We start from the raw sequence: 24,769 nt of genomic DNA, 5'->3' as shown, positions 1-24,769 counted from the left end.
AACAATGATAAGAAGAGAGAATGAGAATAAATCTTTCAGTCAATGATTCCAAAAAAGACAAAATAATGCAGGAAGCTCTAGGACCTCTAAATATCTCTCTAATACTAGCTTAGTAGTAATTTATTGACATGACTATATCCCTCATCCATTGAAACTCAAATGGAATTTTCACTTGATTACAGAGACAATTGCACTCCTGTGAAAATTGCATTCTTCTGGTGACCATATTTTTCAAATTATAGCTACTGTATAACAAATTGGTGGCACATCTAATCAAATCTGATAACTAAAACTAGAAAAAGGTTATATTATAGAATTTGAATGAGTTATATCATTGAATTGCATGGTGGGTTGCTCTCTAAAAATCACTAGACCTAACGGTTTGCCTTTTTTAAAAATGTATAGAGATTTTTCTGGATTTGATGTTGACGCTTTCTCTGTTCATCTTGATCAAATTAACTGGGATTACCTTTACTCTTAAACTGATATTAATCAAATGGTTCACTTTGTTAGCTCTAATATCTTCTTTTTTCATGTGCCTTGTCCGGTCTCCCTGACGTTGGCGATCATCATGGCAAAAGCTGTACGGTCCTCCTCCAAGCGAAAAAGTTCACCAGCCCCTCTTATGCCGGTCCAAGCTCCCCTTAATCTTGCCCTTTAGTATGAGCTGTAATGGACGATATTTATCACCTCTCAAAATATGTCCAAGATATGATCTTCTATTCTTCTCTTCTCTATAATATCAGAGTTGTGTAAATGAGTTGTCTTTCAGTGTTTGCTCTTCGTAGGAGATTCTCGTTTGTAGCATGTTGTGTCCACGGAATACGAAGCATTCTTCTGTGAAGCCACATTTCGAAAGCTCCAGTTGGTTCATTGTCCTGACTTTCAGAGTCCACGTCTCTATTCCGTACAGCAATACCCACCATACATAGCATTCAACCATGCGTTGTCTTAACATCAGATTCAGGTTGTCATTGCACAGAAAAGATCTCAAAAGTTGCCCGAGCAATCTCTATTCGGCACTTTATCTCGCAGTCCAGGTTTAGATCCTCTGTAACAAGGTATTTGAACTTTGAGACACGTTCAATTTGGCTTCCATTAAGTTCTAGGGTAGTGCCATTGGTTGCCTGCTGAATATCATAAATTTGGTCTGTCCTAGATTGATTTTTAGACCTTGTGTCTCTCCCACGTCACTGATTTTGTTTCTAAGCAACTGTAGTCCCTCGATTGTCAAAATCACTGTATCATCAGCATATCTGATTGTTGTTATTGGCTCTCCATTTATTTTGATGCCGAGGTGTGATATTCCTTCCGATGCTTCCTTAAATATTTGATCAGAATATAGGTTGAAGAGTAAGGGAGACAGTATACCACCCTCGCTGATCGCATTTTTGGAGGAGAAGGCTCATTCCGAAAAGTGCTTCACGTGTTCCGAAAGCGTTTCTGAATCCAAATTGAGAATCAGCTAGATCTTCCTTGCATCTACATCTGATGCGAGCGTGAATGATACGTAGGAATGCTTTGAGCAAAGGTTGATTATAACCAGTCAGATGGAATTTCACCTGTCTCATAGATACTATTAACCAGTTTAACTACGAAGCCAATATTTTCCTCTGTAATGAGCTTTAGAGCCTCGGTCGGAATCTCGTCAGGTCATATAGAGAATGCATGTATCACCTCGGATTTAAGAATAGTTGGTCCCATGCCCTCATGCACGTATACCGCATCAGCTCAATGATCTTTAAAGTTGGCCTCTATACAGGGTGGTCCAGTTTTAAATGTCATCTAAATTCACCAATCCATAGCCAATTAAAAAATAAATTGACTTGCATTATGTCATTTTCCTGAAAAGTGCTTCCTAAGGAAAATACAGTCCTTCAAATTTCTGTTTAAAAAATCGTTTTTTTTTCTCATAACTGTCAGACCGTTGGAGCAATATCGATCAAATTTGGAACAAGCACTTTATTACACGTTATTACGGTCAAAGACCCAAAACTAACCCAACCCAACTTAAAAATTGTCTTGGAAACGGAAAATTCACTTAAGAAGTTTAAAAAATATTATTGTAGCCAGTTTTCATAGTTTCCAGACAAACTAAAAGACTTTAGTTTTGAAAATTGAATTAGAAAAGATAAAAATTTCAGAAGCTTAAAAATTGTGTTTGTTACCAGTTTTCATGCAAATCGAGAGACTAAAAATTGACTTGTAGACATAAAAACTACTTTTTCAAGAATTTGTTACTACAAATTCATACATTTAAACCTTAAAAATTGACTTGAACCCCAAAATGTAACTGAACTAATGAAAAGTGACATCAGAAGCTTAAAATTTGCATTTGAAGTAAGTTTTCATAATTTGAAGACAAATTTCAATATTTTAGTCTTGAAAATAGTCTTAGATGCAGGACATTGACATTAGATTCATGAAAATTGTGAACTTTTCGTGCTTTTTACTTTGCTTTTCATTTTCTTCGAATTCTGGACTAATTTTAGTGCTTCAAAACTGCTTTCAGCTTGGAAAATCGAGTTTCAAGACTATCTTCACCAAGTTATTGACATAGCAAACTTAAAAAACAATTTTTACATTCTTCATAGACTTAAAATGGCAAGCTTTGTCACTATTAAATCGACTTCTAGACACCTCAGTGCTAAAAATTCGGGTATTTCTTAATAAACTAGACTGTTTTTAGTGTTTTAAGGCTGTTTTCAGTGCCTCAAATCGAGTTTCAAGACTATCTTTACAAAGTTTTTGACTTATCAGGCCTAAAAGCTAGTTTGTCCACTGACCATAATCTTGAAAATGTTATTTCAAGCTTCTTCACTATTAAATTGACTTCTACACTCATAGGTGCAATAAATTGTAGCATCTCTAAGAAATTCAGATTTTCAATTTAGTGCTTTTTAAGACTGAAAAATCGAGTTTAAGACTATTTCCAAAAGTCAAGTTTATTCAGTAATAAAAGTAAAAAATTTTGGTACCAAATGCTACAATAATAGTCTTGAGAACTAATTTTTAGAAATAAAATAGTCCGAAAATTTAATTTACTTCTAGACTTGTTGTCCAGTCCAGAAAATTAAGTTGTACATCAATTAAAGTCTTGAAAATATACTTTTGGACTCTCTTTAGTCCTAGTAAGGTCCGTTGTAGCATTAAAAGTCAACTTTTATACTATTTTTAGTAGTAAAAAATGAGTTTCATGCACAATACAATCTTTGTCTTGATTTCCGGACTTTTTTTAGTTCTTGAATGCCAGTTTCAGACACTCAACCAGGATGGCAGTCTGAGAAAGCGAATCATAAGACCATTCCTAGTAGTAAAAAAGTTTTTAGACTATTCAGTACAAATTTGGACTTTCACAAGTCTTGGATGTTCAGTTTTAAAATATAAAACGATTTTTTAAATTAAAATTTGGAGGACTGGATCTTCCTTAGGAAACAATTTTCAGAAAAATGACACAATGCAAGTCAACTTATTTTTTGATTGGCTATCAAGTTTTTTAGTTCTTGTTTTTCCAAAATTAGTTGGTTACTATCATTTGTAAGTGACATAGTCGTTCTCTTCCTGTGGACTCCAGCTACCTCCTTTACTTTTCTGTACGTATTAAAAATATCATGTTTGGAGCAAAGATCCTCTATCTCTGCACAGTTTCTTCCTTCCATCCATCTCTGCTTGGCTTCTTTGATCTCCCTTCTTGTGACCTTTTGCATTTTTTTATATTTGTCAGTTTTGTTTCGCCAGTCTTCGCTGCTTAGAGGGTTAGAATGTGATCTGTCATCCACTTGTTTTTAAGGGTTTAAGGGTCTCGCGGAGATGTAATTTACACGTGTTCACAATGATATTCTTGATGTTATTCCACAGAGTCTCTATATCTTGGAGCTGGTTCTCCTGCACACTTGTTAACTTGTATATTTCTTCGGCAACAATATGTCTGACTTCAACGCTCTAATATACTAACCCTTTTTGTAGTTCATGCTCCATTAAAAAAAGTAAGAATTTCTAAGTCTCTGTTTGATTATATTAAAGAAAATCAGGCAAATTCTGCAACGACTAAAAAACTCAACAATACCAACACCATTCTGATATTTTCAATACATGCAGGTTAAACTAACTTTTAACGTATGTAAACTAAGACAAGATGGATTGAATCTATGTAACCAAGTCAAGTCTACTTTGAGGTATTTTGAGAGACTTTTGTAAGCAAAATGATTCTCTTCGACTTGTCAATATCTTACACTGAACAAATCACCAGCAACCTGTAAATCTAAATGAACTAGAAGAGGTAAAACGATAAAAAAAAGACTAAACTAGCAATACTAAGAGTATATAAAAAAAATCAGATCAGCCGACCTGATTAGCAGCCTGGACGGCTGCCGAAGAGAAGTATCGACTGAGTGAGGCATAAAACAGGAAATGATCATCTGAGGTCTCGTCGGAGATCGGCGCACCGCATCAACACTGCACTAGTCACTGGATCGTCCATCAGTACCAAACTAGGTCTCTAAATTGGGGTGCAAAAGATTGAAGAAGAAGCATTTTCGTGTAACGATTTGGTAAAGCAAATACTGGTGCACGCGAGCATCGACTGTAACCAAAGGACTTGCAACTAGTATATGCAATATCGTCAACGCTAGAATATCCCGAATTTGAATATTCACGCTTTCGCAATTGTTATTAAGAATCCAGAACATACGTACAGAACAAAGCTATTAATCACTCTACTAATTAAGCTGGTTTAGTAACAGTTTCATTAATGCAAAGGCTGTGACTTGACGCATTGCTCACGTGTGTCTGGAACATACTCAATCAAACTGAATATAGTAAATCTGGGATAAAAGGTCCAGGATCAATCAAGCCTACTATATAAGGGAATTTTAATTCATCCTTTAATGTACACCCTAAATAATACGATTTAACGGTTGATGTAAGCTGATAAACGACATGGGAAAATTAAGTGGTTTATAAAAGGTTATTTTTGATGTGGGATTCAATAAAATATTAACGTTTAGTTTTCGTGTAGCGGAATGAAAGTCACTCTAGAACTAAACAATTATATTCAGAATGTTCGATCAACAAGATGTGTGTTGTATAAAGAGTGCTTTATACATGGTGATACAATGAAAAATATGTCTTTTTGTGTACTTTATCTTCTAAATATCTTACTACTAAGATCAACCCATAGGATGCTCTTCTCATTGCATTATTGCAATAAAATATAAAATTTATGTACAAGGCAATGTTGCCAGGTCTACCGTTAAAATCACCATAATTTAAAGAAATTTGCATTATTAACTGGGAACTCATGAAAAGAGGGACACACTGTATAACCTACCGTATTTAATAACATTACCATTATTATGTGAGTTGTGGAACATTTTATTTACTGCATATTGTCAAATCCACGTGATTTATTTTATAGTGTTTTTTCAGGTTATTGGATGATGATTTTGAATTGAATTTAATGACAATTCCAAAAATGTGCTGAAAAGAGTAATTTTCTCAGTCCAGGTGGGTTTTACAGGCAATTTTGTCCCTGGCTGTTCTTACAAACTGTTTCTGGCAGTTCTAATTCTGACACCGCTTTTCTCCCTGACTGTACTAAATATTGTACGGTTTTTTAGGTTTTGAATAGGAAATTTAATGAGGATTCCAAAAATGTGCTTAAAACTGTCATTTGTTCACTCCAAGTGGGTTTTACAGGCGATTTTGTTCCTGACTGTTCTTTCCAACTGTGTTTCTGCCAGTTCAAATTTTGACACCGCTTTTCTCCCTGACTGTACTAAATTTTGTACGGTTTTTTAGGTTTTGAATAGGAAATTTAATGAGGATTCCAAAAATGTGATTAAAACTGTCATTTTCTTACTCTAAAGTAGGTTTACAGGCAATTTTGTCCCTGACTGTTTTTTCAAACAGTGTTTTTGGCAGTTCAAACTTTGACACCGCTTTTCTACCTGACTGTACCAAATTTTGTAATGTTTTTTCACGTTACTGAACAGGAAATTTAATAAGAATTCCAAAAATGTGCTTAAAACATTAGTTTTCTTACTTCAAGTGTGGGTTTATCAGCGATTTGTTCCTTGACTGTTCTTTCAAACAGTGTTTCTGGCAGTTCAAATTTTGTCACCGCTTTTCTCCCTGACTGTACTAAATTTTGTACGGTTTTTTAGGTTTTGAGTAGGAAATTTAATGAGGATTCCAAAAATGTGATTAAAACTGTCATTTTCTTACTCAAAAGTGGGTTTTACAGGCAATTTTGCTCCTTACTGTTCTTTCAAACTGTGTTTCTGGCAGTTCTAATTCTGACTCTCTGACTGTACTAAATTTTTAAGTGTTTTTTTCAGGTTATTGAATAGGAAATTTAATGAGAATTCCAAAAATATACTGAAAACAGTCATTTTCTCACTCCAAGTGGGTTTTACAGGCAATTTTGTCTCTGACTGTTTTTTCAAACAGTGTTGACTTTTGGCAGTTCAAACTTTGACACCGCTTTTCTCCCTGACTGTACCAAATTTTGTAATGTTTTTTCACATTATTGAACAGGAAATTTAATGAGAATTCCAAAAATGTGCTTAAAACATTAGTTTTCTTACTTCGAGTGTGGGTTTATCAGCGATTTGTTCCTTGACTGTTCTTTCAAACAGTGTTTCTGGCAGTTCAAATTTTGACACCGCTTTTCTCCCTGACTGTACTAAATTTTGTACGGTTTTTGTTTAGGTTTTGAAAAGGAAATTTAATGAAGATTCCAAAAATGTGCTTAAAACAGCAATTTTCTCACTCGTGGTGGGTTTTACAAGCGATTTTGTCCCTGAGTGTTCTTTTAAACTGTCTTTCTGGCATTTCAAACTTTGACACCGTTTTCTTCACTGACTGTACCAAATTTTGTAGTGCTTTTTCACGTAATTCAATGGATAATTTAATGAGAATTCCAAAAATGTGGTTAAAACATTAATTTTCTTACTTTAAGTTAATTTTATCAGCGATTTTGTCCTTAACTGTCCTGTCAAACTAACTACTAAGTTTTGTACTTCAACTGTCATGTTTTTACTCTAAGTGGGTCACGTGCCTAACTAAATTATCCTCGAAAATCAAATTGCCTAGAATCTGCAAAAGTTTAACAAAGTTTTCAAAACGAAACCTGCTCCTGAGATTTATGACAGTTATTTTGACAATTATCACGTGACCGTCTAGTTGAATAGTGTTCTAGAACCGCGTTACAACTGTCACTAACGTCAAAACTGTCAAACAGTAGTCACGTGACTGTCTAGCTAAATTATACTCTAAAACCACGTGATATCTGTCACTAATATCAAAACTTAAAAAACAGTTGTGAAAATCTGAATTTTTGAAGTATTTTACTCGATAGTTTGATCTACTGTTATCTACCGTTTTTTGACCGATTATTCTACCGATATTAAACATTTTGACGTGGCAACACTGGTACTGGATGATATTTTATTCAACCGCTAACTCGGTTAGTTTCGATCTGAGAGCTTAGTTTATTAAATTAGCAAAGTTGCAGTATTTTTCCTAAATTGATTTCAGAATTGACATACGTCAATCACTTGTCAAACTTTTGACACATATGTTTTGATTATTTTAAATAATACACCCTGTATTTTATTTGCTCAATCGATAAATCACGTTTTTCTGATTTCAAATGCATTTTTTGCAGTTATATTGGGTATTAATTTATTTTTTATTTTAATTTTTTCTTTTATATTCCGGTCGCGCCAAACGCTGAATTAATTTTATACAATCGGTCACGTGACTTTTAAAATGTAGTTAAACTTTTAAAAAATTGCTAAATCAATTTTAGACAGTTGCAAAAGCTGAAATTGTAAGAGACATTTTTACTTTTCTTTGATAATCCAATTTTTGAGCTTGCAACACTGCAAGCCAGTTGCCACTTGTCAAAACAGTCACGTGACAGGAAAAACTGTGATAATTTACCAAATTAAATTTAAACAGTTGTAACAACTGAAATTGTAAAATACACGTCACTAAAAGAAAATTCCTCACAGCTAAGCTGGCAGAGAGATAAGGGAGTGTGGAGTGTTGGGGAGAGTCCACAGGACAAGAAAAGTGTCACAGTTAAACAGGAAATGTGTAGGAATTAAGTGAAAAAGAGAAAAGCAATACTAGTGGGCAACGCAAGAAAAATGGGACTGAAAGCATATTCGGATGAATTGTGGTACAGAAAGAGAATAAAGAAGACAGCGAACGAATGGGGAATGATGGACAAGAGGAGTAGGAATAGTTCGAAAAACGGAAAAAAATGGGAAAAAAGTGTATGAGGGGTGTAAGAAGATTGGAAAGGAAAGATTGCCGTTGCGTTTTAGAAGGACACAGTTACTCAACCTAAAAGAGTACTTGGCCAAACACAGATTGACACATGTGAGTTTGGTAAGGAAGTAGTAGAGGAGGTAAAGGAATGCGAGAAGGATGTTAATACTGGAGCTATTGGAACAGTTAAAAATGAATGAAGGAAAAAAGTGATCAAAGCAAAAAGATAAAGAAACTCCACCAGGTCCTATAGGTGTCCTATTCTTGTAGGTACAGTGCAAGGAATACAACTTTGGTTCTATCCAGAAAGTTATATATAATATAAGTATATATTATAAATTGTTTCCTTTTAAGATAATAACTGCATAGAATGTTGAAAACAACACAAGTTGCTCTGCTTCCAATGCTCTTTACTGGAATAGAAGGAAGATACTTATCAATTTTCTTTTAAAGTATAATTTTGAAATACTGGAAAGATACTTTTTAAAGTTAATCTATGAAATGAAGAACGCTTAAATTCGGATCTATGCGGAAATCTAGGTACAAATAATGATGATGTTCTCGACAATTTCTTACAAAGTCAAAATAACACAGAAGTATACGGCAAAGTGAGGATTGCTTTCTAATTTCTCACTAAAAGTTATTATTAATTTCTCTTGAGAACTAAATTTTATTATTAGTAATTAATATGAACTTTCTACACCACATTCAAAGATGAGTCACTATGTGTAACAAAAGTTAAAGGAAATTACTTAGTATTACTTATATTATTATCATTCATCAGTAATCAGACCAAGCATATACATCTTAGTTACAAATAATCTATGATTTGATTTATTATTGTACTTTTTTCATATTCTTGATTTGTTTGATTGTTTTGATTACTTACATGTTAAGTACTTTTGAATTTGTGTTACCTTTTTTCACCAACAAATCTACATAAACTGTTCATTTCCTAACACACATTTTTCACTCAATGTGATTGAAGGAAAAGTTTTAGGGCGAAATATCACCTAAGTGAAAACCACTAAAATCGAAGAAATTTCAATAATGGTCGGATAAGGAAATAAGACAACAGAATGAACCAGTCCATTTATTGGATTAAGCAAAAAGCTTCCCGATTTACTTTACTTCCCGAAGGACTGGTGATAAAAAGTTCTGGGTAAACGAGCATGTCGGAAAACCCGAAAAGAAAATGCGGTTATTACGGTTAAGATCTGTTCAGAGAAAAGCCAGATAATTCCACCAGCGTCGGCTATCAAACTGGAAATTAGCCAAACTATAGAGCATACGATCGAAGTGCACAAGTTTCAACCTGGCAAACTTATAGAAAGCCTGTAATTGACGAAAGATGATTTTGGAGAATCGAGTTTCCCCAGCGAATTATAATGGACCTACTTACTAAAGGCTAACGTTTCGAAACCTTACAACGTTCAAATTTGGAATGAATTTCAAATTATGTCAATTTTTACGATTATTAGTGCGTGGCATCCTTAAAAAATTACATTTTTACAAATGGCATAAAATGTCGCAAAAACTACAAAAAACCAAGGTCAACTTTGACGCCCTCTAGCGGCCGAACCGGGAAACTTTTCCGTGTTTGCTCAACGTCACGTGAGAGCACCATTTATTAGTTTTCTTTTGTCATATGGCTCATATATACAGGATGGTGCATATAAGCGAGTTATTCACGATTTTCTGGAAAAGCGTAGGAAAATTTTGGTCAAATTAGAAATTTTATTTTCATTTTAAAGTTCAAAAGTGAATTGCATGAAAATTTACTTCCCAATCAAATTTTGGAATTTCAAAACAATTTTAAACTCCAAAAGTGTCTGAATTAATAATAATAATTGATTAATTAATTAGTTATTACTCAAAAATTGACTTTCCAGTCAAATTTTGTGGTTTCAAATCAATTTTCAAGCCCAAAAACTGCCTTAATAACTTGAAATCACTTGATTCACTTTCCAGTCAAATTTTGGAGTTTTAAGACAATCAATTTTAAAGTCCAAAATTGTCCGAATTACCTAAAATTAACTTTCTGATCAAATTTTGGAGTTTCAAGACTATTTTAAAGTCCAAGAGTATCTGAATTACTTCAAAATTGACTTTTTAGTGAAATTTTGGAGTTTAAAATCAGTTTTAAGCCCAAAAGTGTCTGAATAATTTGAAATTGACCGTACAGCCAAATTTTGGAGTTTCAAGACTATTTTACAGTTTAAAAATATCTGAATTACTTGAAACTTGATATGCTAGTCAAATTTTTAAGTTTCAAGACAATTTTAAAGTCCAATAGTACCTGGATTATTTGAAAATTGACTTTGTAATAAAATTTTGGAGTTTAAAGTCAGTTTTCAAGCCCAAAAGTGTCTGAATAATTTGAAATTGACTTTCCAGTCCCATTTTGGAGTTTTGAGTCAATTTTCAAAGCCAAAAGTGTCTGAATTACTTGAAAATTGACTGTCCAGTCAAGTTTTGGAGTTTCGAGACTAGTTTACAGTTTAAAAATATCTGAATTACTTGAAAATTGATATGCTAGTCAAATTTTTAAGTTTCAAGACAATTTTAAAGTCCAGTACTATTTGAACTATCTAAAGTTGCATTCTGGTTAAATTTCGGAGTTTCAAGACTATCTTAAAGTCCAAGAGTATCTAAATTACTTGAAAATTGACTTTCTAGTAAAATTTTGGAGTTTCAAGTCAGTTTTCAAGCCCAAAAGTGTCTGAATAATTTGAAATTGACTTTCCAGTCCCATTTTGGAGTTTTGAGTCAATTTTCAAAGCCAAAAGTGTCTGAATTACTTGAAAATTGACTGTCCAGTCAAGTTTTGGAGTTTCGAGACTAGTTTACAGTTTAAAAATATCTGAATTACTTGAAAATTGATATGCTAGTCAAATTTTTAAGTTTCAAGACAATTTTAAAGTCCAGTAGTATTTGAACTATCTAAAGTTGCATTCTGGTTAAATTTCGGAGTTTCAAGACTATTTTAAAGTCCAAGAGTATCTAAATTACTTGAAAATTGACTTTCTAGTAAAATTTTGGAGTTTCAAGTCAGTTTTCAAGCCCAAAAGTGTCTGAATAATTTGAAATTGACTTTCCAGTCCCATTTTGGAGTTTTGAGTCAATTTTCAAAGCCAAAAGTGTCTGAATTACTTGAAAATTGACTGTCCAGTCAAGTTTTGGAGTTTCGAGACTAGTTTACAGTTTAAAAATATCTGAATTACTTGAAAATTGATATGCTAGTCAAATTTTTAAGTTTCAAGACAATTTTAAAGTCCAGTAGTATTTGAACTATCTAAAGTTGCATTCTGGTTAAATTTCGGAGTTTCAAGACTATTTTAAAATCCAAGAGTATCTGAATTACTTGAAAATTGACTTTGTAGTAAAATTTTTGAGTTTAAAGTCAGTTTTCAAGCCCAAAAGTGTCTGAATAATTTTAAATTGACTTTCCAGTCCAATTTTGGAGTTTTGAGTCAATTTTTAATACCAAGAGTGTATGAGTTACTTGAAAATTGACTGTCCAGTCAAGTTTTGGAGTTTCAAGACTATTTTACAGTTTAAAAGTATCTAAATTACACTGGAATATTGACTTTCTAATGAAATTTTGGAGTTTAAAGTCAGTTTTAAGCCCAAAAGTGTCTGTATGATTTGAAATTGACTTTCCAGTAGAATTTGGAGTCGAGTCAATTTTCAAGGCCAAAAGTGTCTGAATTACTTGAAAATTGATTGTCCAGTCAAATTTTGGAGTTTCGAGACAACAACATTTATATATTATGATATTACATCATTGTTTGTATCTTGCAATTGGTTGGAGGACACATTATTCTCTATTACAATCCAGGAAATTCAGGGATGGAAGACCATAGATGCACTAAAGTCTTAAGGAGAATGCTTCTGAGTTTGAGCACGTAACGGACATAATTTTCATTTTTTCTCATCATGTTTGGCATTTTTTGTTGTTTGTATTATACTGCATGTTGCAAACCCTTTGTGCTGCTACATCATTTATTATTAATAAAACTACTGTTTAGTGTACCGGGTGGCCAACTATGAAAGCGAGGTAATGTAGTTGGGAAACTATCTAACAGAGAAGCTTTACATGAAATCAGTGACAACAACGGATTTTTGTTTGGCAACTCTAGTAAACGTTCATCTCAACAATTGTTGTTTTGATAGGTATCTCTCTAAATTTTGTATTTTTCGATATTTTACAGGCTGTAGCAGGCGAACTTATTAATAACATTAGATACGCAGACGACACTGCCATCATAGCTAGTAGTCTTGAAGATGTTCAGAGTCTATCACAGAAGGTGTCTGATATATCTGAGGAATTCGGACTAAAACTAAATATCTCAAAAACAAAGTGGATGTGCATTAACGAATAGTAGTAGAAAGACTTACACTAAACCCATAGAGCACGTTGGAAAATAGACATATTTAGGAAGAATTGTCTACAATTCATGGAACATAACCATAGACATCAAATCCAGGATTGAGAAGGCAATTAAGATCAACTTTGGTTAGAATGAATGACATATTTACAGGAAGAAACATCTCACTACCACTAAAAATTAGATTGAAAAAATGTTACATATTCACAGTCTTGGTATATGGAGTAGAAGCATATGGACCATGACAGAACAACTTATGATGTTGTTGATGTGATGTTTGAAATGTGGATATATCTGCGTGTTCTCCGAATATCCTGGCAGAATCACGTCACAAACGAAGAAGTACTAAGAAGAATCGGCAAACAATAAGAAGTCACATTCATGGTAAAGAAAACTGGAATACTTTGGCCATCTGATGAGGGCAAAAGTATACTGTAGAAGGGGAATCTAAGAAAGTGGTTTGTTATCTCGTTTTGTCCTAACTTTGCTGCTACAGCCTTCTAAATATTGAAAAGTTCAACGTTTAATGGTAAATATCTCAAAAACGACAAAATCTTCTGAACAAAAATTGTCGAGATCAAGTAGCAGAATCAAAAAATGATATCAGATATTAGGGTTGTCTAACAAAAAATCCTTTGTTGCCACTTCATGTAGATGTGGCAGCGCTGGAATAACAAAAATATTTTGCTGTGTTTCACTTGGTTTTTGCCGCGAGTCTCTACAATGGTTTTCCAAAAAAGGTACCTTGCATTCTTAGTTGGTCACCGTGTACTGTCGTGACTAGGAAGGCTTCTACTATGTACAGTTCAGTCTATTTTCCTTACTTCTGAAGCTAGCGACACACAGTAAACAGTGAAGATATTCACCATAATGGGAGGATTGTTGAAAAATCATAAAAATTAAAAAGAAAAAAGCAGAAAAGAAAGCCGACGGCCTTAGTTATTATGTAACTCTCAAGTTAAATACCGCTTAGACTCCAGAGTAGTTCTTCGTGATTTGCGACTAACTGGTACAAAATTGACACTAGAAACGAACCGTGTAACTGACAATTTGCAAGTCCTTCGTGTACAGTGGGTGCTGGTTTTAAATTGACATTACATACGAGTCCGTGTCGGTGGGATGTTCCGGCTGTGACCCGGTCCGTCGCAGTCGCCAGATGGCGTGCCGGGCGGCCACCAGGCGGGCGAGATTGTAGCGCGCCACGATGACGAAACCGCGTCGGCACGTGTTCCTTTTGTACTAACTTCGTTCGTCCGCTTTCGCACCTCATCCAACCGACTGCGCAATCGTGCCGGAACGGTTGTGCGCGCCTGTCCGTGACGTCACCCTAAAGATTTCCCGTTTTTGGGCGAAGTCCTTTGGGGAGGATTAATGGCCGGACGGATACGTGTTTTAATGATCAAAGGGGGGGTTGTCTGTACTGACCGTTTTATGGCGATTTAATTATTACGAGAATTTTATTATATCATTTTTAGATCAAAATTTTTATTTATTTATACCGAGATAAACACAAAATTGTGTATATCTCGTAATAAACCGCCTAGTCACCCTCTCTCTCTCCGAGGGATTGCGTGAGTTTTTATATGCAAATATACGTTTCGGCCTTCATGTATTCAATGATATTTATTTATAAGCCTCCCCATAATATGCGGAGTCGGAATTATCGACTTTCCAAGCCAAGGTTTAATGTAGTAATATAACGCTGGCTCTTTTTTAGAAAAAAAGGTCCGGAAACATGAATTACCCATTAATGGAAATCTGGAAAGGTTGTCGGGGTCAGTTTTATTTTTTAGAACCGCTTCGCCAGCAAGTAATACGCTTCATTTGCGTGGGAGTTATTTTAATAGAATAACAGCATTATTGATTCTAATGTGAGAACTAAAAGGAGTGTGCCTTCTTCTTCTTTCTTTCTAATATGGGTGTCCATATAGGTAGGCTAATGCCTGTTTTGTCCTATTATGCCTTTTCAGACGTTTTGGAGGTTTGCTCCAAACTAGCCTAAATGCCCCACAATTGAGTCGTCTCTCTCTCTCTAGTCGTTTACTTGTCCAGGAGTGAATTTCCTGTGAAATTTTTTATTTGGTCCTGTATCACAAGATTTTCCAAATTGTCATCCTTTCTCCTGCTCACATGTCCAAAAAACTTCAGTCTTACATTAATTTGAAGTCTTCTAATATTGACACGTTGGTTCTGTGAGCAAGTCCAAGGAATTCTTAAAAGCCTTCTCCAGACCCACATTTCAAAGCTCTCCAGTTTAGCAATGCCTGTGGCCTTCAAGGTCCAGGTTTCTGCCTCATATAATGCTATTAGCAAGATAAGTGCCTCGACAATGTCATTAACTTAGTTTTTTTGTCGATTTAGTTTTAACCCATACAGACTTGTTATTCTTTCCACTCTTTCAATAAGTTCAGCCATTTCCTGTTCGTCCTTTGTTATAAGTGTAGTGTCATCGGCATCTTCTTCTCAGCCTGTATTTATCCACTCCTGGATGTAGGCCTCTTCCAAATCCCTCCACGCCTTTCTATTTCCAATTCCTTCCTGCAACATTCTGGATATCGTCTCTGGGGCCTACCAATGTTCCGTTTGGTCTCTCTAGGGCGCCAAACTAGTATCCTATGTGCCCACCTGTGGTCGTCCTGCCTTGCCACATGACCAGCCCATCTCCATTTCAGTTGTGCCACAAGCCTTAGAACATCTGTCACTTTAGTTCTTCTACGAATTTCCTCGTTGCTATCCCTTAGAGTGATTCCTATCATAGCCCTCTCCATTGCTCGTTGGGTAATTTGCAGTTTATTGGCAAAATTGCGGATAATTGCCATTGTCTCTAGTCCATATGTGAGATCCATCAAACACTCTCCTTTTCAAATTTATAGGAAATTCACTAGATTTAAGGATAAATCCTAGTCTGCCAAAGGCTGCCCAGGAGAGGCCTATTCTTCTTGTGATTTCAGAAGATTGATTTTCTTTGCCAAGTTGAATTTTGTGGCCTAAGTAATCATATTCCGAGACACCCTTCAGGGGTTGGTCGTTAACAGTCACCTGGATGTCTTCTGTACTCATGATAGCATGTTTTTCAGATCTTCACTTGTGCTGGCAACGACCACAATATCGTCGGCAAATCGTAAATTGCAGTCCATCGATATTAGTCCCGTTCTCTTGCCAGTCAAGACAAGTCATCGGCATAACAAAGGTTATTTATTCATCTGCCACCAATGTAATTCACCATAAATGTTCAATAGCAATAAAGGAGATAAAATACACCCTTGTCTTACGCCTCGTTGTATGCTGAAGGTTGAGGAGGTTTTGTTCTCCGGTTTGAGCCCTCCAAAGCTTTTGCCAGCTAACACACAGTGAAACGATTTTGTAGCAATCAACAGATAATATCATGTTCTCGATTGTTCCAGACGAAAAAGAGACTGGAACATATTGATATCCATAGATCGCTGGTTTATATCCGGCTCGAAGGACCAAAAAGTTCCAGAGTAAAAAAAGGCTGGACGTTCCAAGAGAACACAATCAAACACATTTGTGTCGAAACGATGATTGAGAACCCACTTTAGAATAAAAAACTAAATTAGTTTTCCCTTATAATTACATGTGGTTCACCATATTTTCAATAGAGTACACCGATTGTAATAATACTGAAACTAATCGGCAAAAATCACCGAGTAATTCTGATTCCAAGCGGAACAAAAACGGATTATATGAATAGATTTCAGGCATTTTAGGAAAATTGTGCACGCTCAAAGCTATACAGCACCGAAACCATAAAAACTCTTGACGTTTTAGAATCTAATGAAAATTCAGTATGCACTGTGTGAGTTTTAAAAACAAGTATACTGGTTCAATGTGTAAACAGAGTAAGAGGTAATCAAAAAACAAACAGCAATAAGGCTTCTGCTGTTTACATATTACAATTATGCAATAATAGTCGCTGGTTAGAAGGCCCAATTTTTAAAGCAAAAGTCCCTAACTGGCCAGAAGTAATAGAATTGAAATAGTTTTGGAAAATAGTCTTAAATACAGGATATTGACATTAGATTCATGAAAATTGAGTTAAAGACTCACTTTTCAAGCTTGTCATTTTCTTAGAACTTGTACTATTTTTAGGGCTTTAAAACTGCTTTCAGCTTGGAAAATCAATGGAATCAATGGAAAATCAAAAAGTCAAGTAATTGTTTACTGTATGTATAGTTCTTCCTCCTCTCAGAATTAAGAGTCTGCTTCATAAATAACATAAAACATGGTGTGTCAATCATTTTAATGGCATTTAATAAAAAATAGAATTTCCGATTTATATTGCAATCCTAATTAAAATAAACTTAATTAGATATTATAGAATAGAGACAATAATTAGTAAAATAGATCTCATCAGGCACTCTTCCGGATGACCTTTACCGCATTCCTGATCCAGGGCAATTATTACCGGCCTTGATATACGAAGAAGCCCTGTCAGCATGCGATTTGAATCTGGAGCGCCCTTTTAAAGTGTGATCCAGATAATTCTGTCGCGACCCTATAAGACAATAGCTGGAATATCAGCGTGCTGGCAATTTTTGCCACAGAAAAATCAGATTAAAGAAATTTTTTACAAAAATTTATAAAAGAAAATATAACATATGTTTGTTAACAATGATCATATTATACACAATTAAAATTAAAATAAATGTACAGAGTAAGTCTAGCTTAGGATATGCCGTTGGAATCGCAATTCTTGTCGTAAAACCCCATCAAAAATAGCCTCAGGTTCTATAACTCTTATTTGGGAATGTTTTTTAAGAACTCTGCTGTATTTACTTTTATTCTCAATTGTTGATATAATGTATAAGTTATCAGGAGGAGCTGAAGGTATTTTTGCTATACATTTACCCCCGCAGGACTCTATAGCTCCTAAAAATACACAAAATTAACTACCAACCTACAGTTTTGTACCAGTTACACACCTTTAAGAACGTCAGCAGCACTAGTTACCTGAATATTAAAAGTATAGTCAGCGAGCAATTTTTTGTCTTTACTACGTTTGAGGGACTCTTTCAACGAAAATTGCCACTTATCCTCCGCTTGTTGATCTGTCAAGATGTAATCCCAAGGATCTGAAATCGTTTCGAGGGGTTTTAGTAGTGTGGAAGATGATTGATATGGGAAAGTCACCTAAGAAGTCGTGTTGTTTTTTCGAATCGGTTACCCATTTGGGAGAGCAAATCGGTATGCCAAGCCCTATAGCGCTTAACAACTTTTGTGACCTTTTTACATGTTCGGTGATCAACACTGAACATGTTTTGATCGAATCGACAATGCTACCTCCTGCAAAAGAAAAATCACTCTAAAATACTGTTTATGTAGTAAGTTAGTTTACCTAAAACGTTAATATAGTTAAAGCAAACCTACTTGTATCTTGTATATTAATAAAAAAACATATTCTATTACTTGTAAGCCTTATTAGCTAAAAATAAAAATTCTTGGCACGACATACATGAAACAAAGACTAGAACTTTATCTTATAATGCATCAAAAATGGAAAGATTAAGTGACATTGCACGAAACAGTTTGACCATGACGTCATTGCCTTTGGAAATGGAATCTTCTGGCATAGTTGGCGAGATTAAATGCAAATTACGATAAAGGTGTGAGAAAACCCTTTGAAATTAATATAGTTTCCCATAAAGGTCAATACAGGATAAACTCTAGTGGAAAACCTATGGCCCCATGTAGCCTGGCAGAACAGTATAAAAAGATAGACAGTAATAAAGCAATATGAAGAAACTGATGATAAACAATTCACGAGAAATGTTGCAAGGTTGACAAATTGTCTCTTTCTTTCTTTTCAGAATCTTCCTTTTCGTTGTTAAATCAATTAATTCAGTTTGCAGGAAACTTGTTGACATTAGGCTGACAAACACTTAATCTCTTCGCAGTTGCTGTTCTTGACTTCTAAGCCAGTGAAATTCGAGCCAATACGAGAAAAACAAAACCAACAATGATAACAAGAGAGTAGTAATCAAAACATAGGAGAAGATAGTGCAGTACTGAAGGAAATACCATGTCAAGCGGATGGATGATGTCTTTGTGTCAAATGATAACTAAGAGTTGTTTTTTACAGGCATTAACTTAAAAGTTAAGGGTTTAATTTCTGGGCCAACTGCAGTTAGTAAAAGATTGAATGTATTTCAATTCAATGTATCAAGTACTCGTATTTTGACACCTTATATTTCGTCACAAAATGGTCGAAAAGAAAAAATCTATAAAACAACACAATCTACAATCTAGATTAAACAAATTGCAAGTAAGTACGGCACTATAATTGCTAAACAAGTTTTTTCTAGCGATTTTAAACCACTCCTTATTATCCTCTTAACTTACCCATGGTTTTAATAAGTGATTCCAATTGGGGGCTCTCCATCATAGTAAACACCACTTTAGGTTTTTGCCTTCTTCCACGCTGTGCATGAAAATCAATTTGAAACTAACGCGCTTCCTCGTATAACAATCTTACCTGTGATGTGCTTAACCCAGTCTGGTTTAACTCAATTTTTTGCCTTTTTGGAGAATTGAGATGTTCTACCACCAAATCAGGTTCACTTTCAACTGACTCGATCTTCTTCCTTTTAGCTCTAGATGGTTTACTGTTAGTGACTTCCACAGAAGACTTGGATGAGTCTTTTCTAGTTTTTCTGCTTGTGCCTGGTTCGACTTTTTGCTCTGTTTCTTCTCTGGTGTTGCCTTCAACTGGTCCAGCCTCCGTAACTTTTTCATTGCTCTCAACCAAAGATTCTGAAGACTCAGCTTTTTTGCTTTTATTGCTCTGACCCAAAGATACTGCTTTACTCTTCTCGCCTTTATTTCCCTCAACTTCTTTCATACTATCCAAGATCTCGATATTTTGACTACTACCAGCGGAATCAACGACACTTCCATTGGTGTCAACCAAAGACGCTGAAGGTTTTCGTTTACTTCTTCTACTTGGTGCCACAACAGTTTCCTGATTTTCCCTGCTACTACTAGAAGGTTTAGTACTACTTGCTTTAACAGCTCTATTAGTTCTTCTAGCATTAGGTTTAGCTGGTTCCAAAGTAGTTTCAGCTGTTTTCGTAGCTTTACGGCCTCTTTTTGCTTCAACAGAAACGCTTGCTTCGCTAGCATCTTCAGCTACTGATGAAAGTTCAATGCTGTGCCTTTTTTTAGGGACTGACAGATCAATTTTAGAGACAGTCTTGGCTTTACGAGTTTTGTGAAACTTTGCCTCCAAAATTGCGATTGACTGGTTCATTTTGGTGTTGACGTTGATGGAACTTTCATTGTTTGTTGTATCCTGTTCTGGTGGATTCGTTTGTACAGGCTCAGGTACTTTAGGTTCACTATCTTTCCTGACAATTTCGACACTTGTCAACGAAGAAGCATCACTTTCCACCTGGTTAGCTAACTGTTCTTTAGGTTCATTCCCTTTTCTGTATATATTACTTTCAAAATCTTTCGGTTCAGAAGGAGGGACATTGAAGTTATTTTCGTTATTTTGTACGTTTTCTTCTTGGTCTTTTAAGGTTTCAGTGGCTAATATCATACTTGTCCCACCATCATTTATTTTAGATTTTACAGGGGTAATACCAATAATCTCTGATAATGACTTCTCCAAGTTGCATGGAACTTTTTTGAAAGTAAACACTTTTTTCTTGCCTTCCTCCATTTTTGTACCGGCATCCTCAGTTGCAACTTCTTCTTCCTGTATAGTAGGTGACAACTTGGATCTAGCTCCCACATCAACTATTTGAGTAGGAGCAGAACAAATATCGTCTAACTCAAATTTCCTTTCTGAAGCTTCTGTATTAACTTTCTGTGTTGGAACATCATAAAAATCATCGTCTTTGATATCACTAAACTTCTGGGGAGGAGCCAGACACACATCGTCTTGTGTTGACACTTCTACAACCTTTTGTGTAGGAGCCATAAAAAAATCCGTATCATTCAGTTCATTATTAATGCTTTTTCTGTTAGGAAAGTGAATTTTTTGAGTTGGAGCACAAAACAGATCATCATTTTCTTTATCCACAATTGATCGAGTAAATATCTGTGTAGGGCCATCGTAAAATTCCATCTCTTCCTCAGTTTTCTTGGTTTCTGTTAAAAGTTTCTGAGTGGGAGCCAAAAGCACGCTGTCTTGTGTCGATAATTCTACAACTTTCTGGGTAGGAGCTGTGAACAAATCCGTATCATTTATTTCGCTAGTTCTAGAAGCAAAACTAATTTTTTGAGTTGGAGCAGAACACAGATCATCTTCCTTATCAGCAAAAAGTCTAGTAATTTTTTGAGTGGGACCATCGTAAAATTCTGTTTCTCCGTCACTTTTCTTAGTTTCAATCACGGAAGCAAAACTAACTTTTTGAGTTGGTGCAGAAAACAGATCATCGTCTTCCTTATCCACAACGGGTTCAGTATTTTTTTGAGTAGGACCATCGTAAAACTCTGTCTCTCCTTGACTTTTTTTAGTTTCTATCACGAATTTCTGGGTAGGAGCCAAAAATGAATCGTCAGCCTCCTCATTCACGTTAGACTCTTGATTGGGATGTCTTTCTTCAACCTTTTCGACAACAGTTTCTTTCAAATTAACCACTGTGGACCCTTGACTAGGATTTCCTTCTTTATCGTCAGTCATCATTTGTGTCAGCCCAAGTTTAAAACTTTCCTCAGTTGATTGACTGCGCTGATTGAGATCCTGCGTAGCTGGAATGCAATCAGTTTCATCCAAGTCAGTACCAGTTACATCCTGAGTTGCTGGGATACTGATATCACAATCTGTATAGTCTTTAGTTGATATGTCATAAACCTGAGTCTCAGAACTTTCAGTGAAATCCTGCGTTGACAAAACCATAAAGGACTTTCGACTCCTTCTGGAAGAAAGAACCTCGTCACTTGAGTGATTTATTTGTTCACTGTCAGCAGTAGATGGTTTATCTGGATCGTCCTGAGTTGAGATCACCATTCCACACTTTTTGCTTGTATTTGGTACACCAATAATGCTGTCAGAGTCTTCTGAATCGCTGTTTTCATTTACATCAGCAGAAGTGTTTGGTAGCAAAAATTTCACAGAATCATTACTATCTTCCTTAACTGTATCGGGTGGTTTAAAGTCGTCATCACAATCGGTAAGGTCATCATCATCATTTTGAACACTTTTAGGCAAGGAAGCAGTTGGCACTGTAGTTTCTTTCGGTTTTTCCTCACAATCAGTAAGATCACCATCATCTACATCTTGCTGAAAGGAAGAAGTACTCGCTACTAGAGGAACACTTGCATTATTTGTAGGCTCAGGATCTTTTCTAGAATTCGCTGTATCTTCTTTACTATCAGTAGGATCATCATCATCACACACATCTTGCTGAACGAAAGAAGTACTTGGTACTACAGAAACTTCATTTGTGGCATCAGCTTCAGGATCTTTTTTAGAATTGGCTGTATCTTCTTCACAATCAGTAAGATCATCATCAGCAACGTCACGAAACACTGGACAGGATGGTCTTTCTGGTTCCTCAACTGGTTTACTACTCTTTTGTTCTTCAACACTTTCTTCAGCTGTAACATGTTTAAACGGCTCTTCCTCGCAATCCGTAAGGTCATCATCACTAGCATTCACCTCAACTTCCGTGTTTTCTTCACAACCTACGCCTATACCAGAATAGACTGAATCTGACAGATCATTATCTTCAACTTCAGGATAAAAAGTGATATTATTGCTATGAGCTTCTTCAATTGTTACTTCATTACCAACTAGTTCAACTTCAAGATGGTTTTGAGAGACTAATTCAACATTTGCAGCAGTCTCTGAGTTTTCATTATTTACAATTTCTTTAGTTACGCTAGTTTCATTCTCTTGAACATTCGAATGGTTTATCTGGTCTTTTTTTAGTGTAGTTCCATTTTCTTCAATGTTTGAAGGGATGTTTACTGGTTCTTCAAACACTGCCTTAGGCACAGGAGGGAGTTTAGCCTTACTTTTAACACTAGACCAAGTAAATTCTTGAGTTGGAGCATCGTGAAGATCCAAGTTCTGAGTCGTATTAGTGTCTATCAATTGCGTGTTCTTTTCAAAAAATGATTGAGTTGCAAAACTAGTTTGACTTTGAACTTCATTAGAGAATTCCCCATCACTCACAAAAGTACCGGATATTGTGCCAAAAGTCAGTGTCGAATTATTTGTTAATGGGTGAAGTTTCAGTGGAGTTAATTTAGAGTCATTCAGAAAAGTGCCATTGCTGGATTTCAAGTCGCTGATGTATTGTTTTCCATCTAGGATGATAATTATTGAGTGATTCTGGCTGATATTCTAATATTAATTAAAAACCAAGTTAATGAACTTTTGGCGGCTGAAGTTTGTATTACTTACCAAGTTTGCAATATTTACAACAGCCTGGCGGTTTCGACCTATGGTGTTAACCCCTTCATATAATGGATAATTGCGATTGTTAATTCTTAGTTCTGCCACCTGCAATAACATCATTATGTAATACATAATGGAAAAAGGTTTTTGGGGAAAAAGAGAAACAGGATTTTTTAGTTTTTTATTTTTAAGTTTGGGAAATCGGTGAAAATCAAGGTTAGGGTAAGCAGGGTAAATGGAAATAGAAGCTATTTTTGTTAAAATGGCTGTATTTGCTTTTGCACAGTTGACACATTTTCCTTTTTCAGTTAGTTTTCAAGTCTGCGCACTTGACATGTTAACTTCTCTTTTATTTTTTTAGTTTTTGATTGGCAAGATTAATGCAAAACTATTGTAAATGTATCCTGCTCTATCAAAAGTCATTGAAATGGTATGCCAATTCACTAGTTTTGCACTAAACATGCCAACCAAAACCGTCATGTCAACTTGTTATTTGCTTAAAAAGTATGACAAAGCAGTGTAAATGAAGGGGAGATTTGAATAGGAGGCTAAAAGCCAAAGAGCAAAATATTTAGGAGAATCAATACTGATTGATTTAAGATTTAACCAACCCATCATAATAAACACAACATTCCTTTCTTAACTAGTTTGTTCTGAAAGATAGAAAATAACTCATTAAAATATAAAACATGTTTCCTTTTTTAAGCAGTTAACCCTAATTGTACCCAAATGTTACCATTACCTAACTATTGTCTTGACTCTGATATTTGGTGTGTTATATTTCACATTTAAAATGCACTGCACACTCAACCATTAGGCCCTAATTTAAGTGTACTTTTCAATTAGAAAGAAAATGCAGAAATACAAAGTCTGAACATTTAAGAATTGTCTTGATTGGGCATTTGGACATTATAGGTAATATTGCAAAATTTTCAATCTTTTCTATATAGATTTAGTAGGTATTTGATAATATCAATATCTGTCTTTCATGGTGGGACATCCAGTATATGTAATCAGATGCAACCAAATCTATACAACAGTCCAGTGGTAGATCCAAATGGTGATATGAATAAAGATGACTACATGTTACCTTTAATAGGAATTCTCTAAAATTAAGTAAAACATAAGCCATTTTTGACTTAGCTATAGTACTGTAAAATAGAGTTAACTTCATCAGGGGCACATTAATCAAGTGCCTGGTGGATGTATAAGCAAATTAAAATAATCTTATTAAATGAGGCTTTTCTCTGAGTAATACAGAAGCACCATTGACACAACAGTTGTCTCAGATCGTAACTGAAAGGGAAAAGGAACTTGTCTGTCCTATTCGAACTTCTTTGCCATTTGGAAAACTACTAGTCTATTTAGGTCCAATTTAAATTGTCAAATTAAATTGTCATTTACATAGAGTATACTTTTATAACTAGTTAAGCATCCACAAATTGTGCATATTTTAAAAATACCAACTGTTAAATTTACTAAAGACAATTTGGAACCAATCTTCCTACAGTTTACAAAGTACTTACCGGTATCAAAATTTCTTTCTCCATAATACACTTCCTGTAATTACGTGTAGTTTTAACAATTAGTTTCTGTAAAAAGTTAATAATTTATATTTTAAAATCACTACAAACAACCTCTATTTACATTATTTAAAAATTTCAAATTGAAAACAAACAAAATTTAGTTAAGAATTTGACACTAACCTATAAATCTTCTTTTTTATATT

The 24,769-nt window shown here is 34.9% G+C and overlaps 2 protein-coding genes across 10 annotated transcripts in view; both read right to left on the bottom strand.

Moving 5' to 3' along the window:
• Positions 1 to 13,891, bottom strand: part of Ih (hyperpolarization activated cyclic nucleotide gated potassium channel Ih) — an 87,740-nt gene extending 73,849 nt beyond the window's left edge. For 3 of the 9 annotated variants that reach the window (XM_081980619.1, XM_081980621.1, XM_081980627.1), the window contains exons 1-2: positions 13,638 to 13,891; positions 4,348 to 4,498 (exon numbers count right to left, since the gene is read on the bottom strand). In XM_081980619.1, coding sequence (XP_081836745.1) covers positions 4,348 to 4,418 — 71 coding nt within the window. In that variant the 5' untranslated portion in view covers positions 4,419 to 4,498; positions 13,638 to 13,891. The remainder of the gene's footprint in view (positions 1 to 4,347; positions 4,499 to 13,637) is intronic. The other 6 variants (XM_081980618.1, XM_081980620.1, XM_081980625.1 and 3 more) reach the window with 4 other exon arrangements.
• A 3,024-nt stretch (positions 13,892 to 16,915) lies between these two features.
• LOC145729735 (uncharacterized) lies at positions 16,916 to 24,731 on the bottom strand. Its single transcript, XM_081980615.1, has 7 exons — positions 24,567 to 24,731; positions 23,047 to 23,145; positions 19,165 to 22,986; positions 19,032 to 19,110; positions 17,823 to 17,975; positions 17,615 to 17,764; positions 16,916 to 17,561 (listed from the first exon to the last, which is right to left on the bottom strand). The coding sequence occupies exons 1-7, from the start codon at positions 24,588 to 24,590 to the stop codon at positions 17,353 to 17,355; spliced, it is 4,536 nt and encodes a 1,511-aa protein (XP_081836741.1). The 5' UTR covers positions 24,591 to 24,731; the 3' UTR covers positions 16,916 to 17,352.
• Between the last annotated feature and the right edge of the window lie 38 nt (positions 24,732 to 24,769).

Source organism: Ips typographus, linkage group LG5 (assembly GCF_016097725.1).
Source record: "Ips typographus isolate SLU linkage group LG5, UJ_Ityp_2.0, whole genome shotgun sequence".
NCBI lineage: Eukaryota > Metazoa > Arthropoda > Insecta > Coleoptera > Curculionidae > Ips > Ips typographus.
The sequence above is the reverse complement of the archived record's forward strand: the minus strand, read 5'-3'. Positions and strand labels throughout refer to the sequence as shown.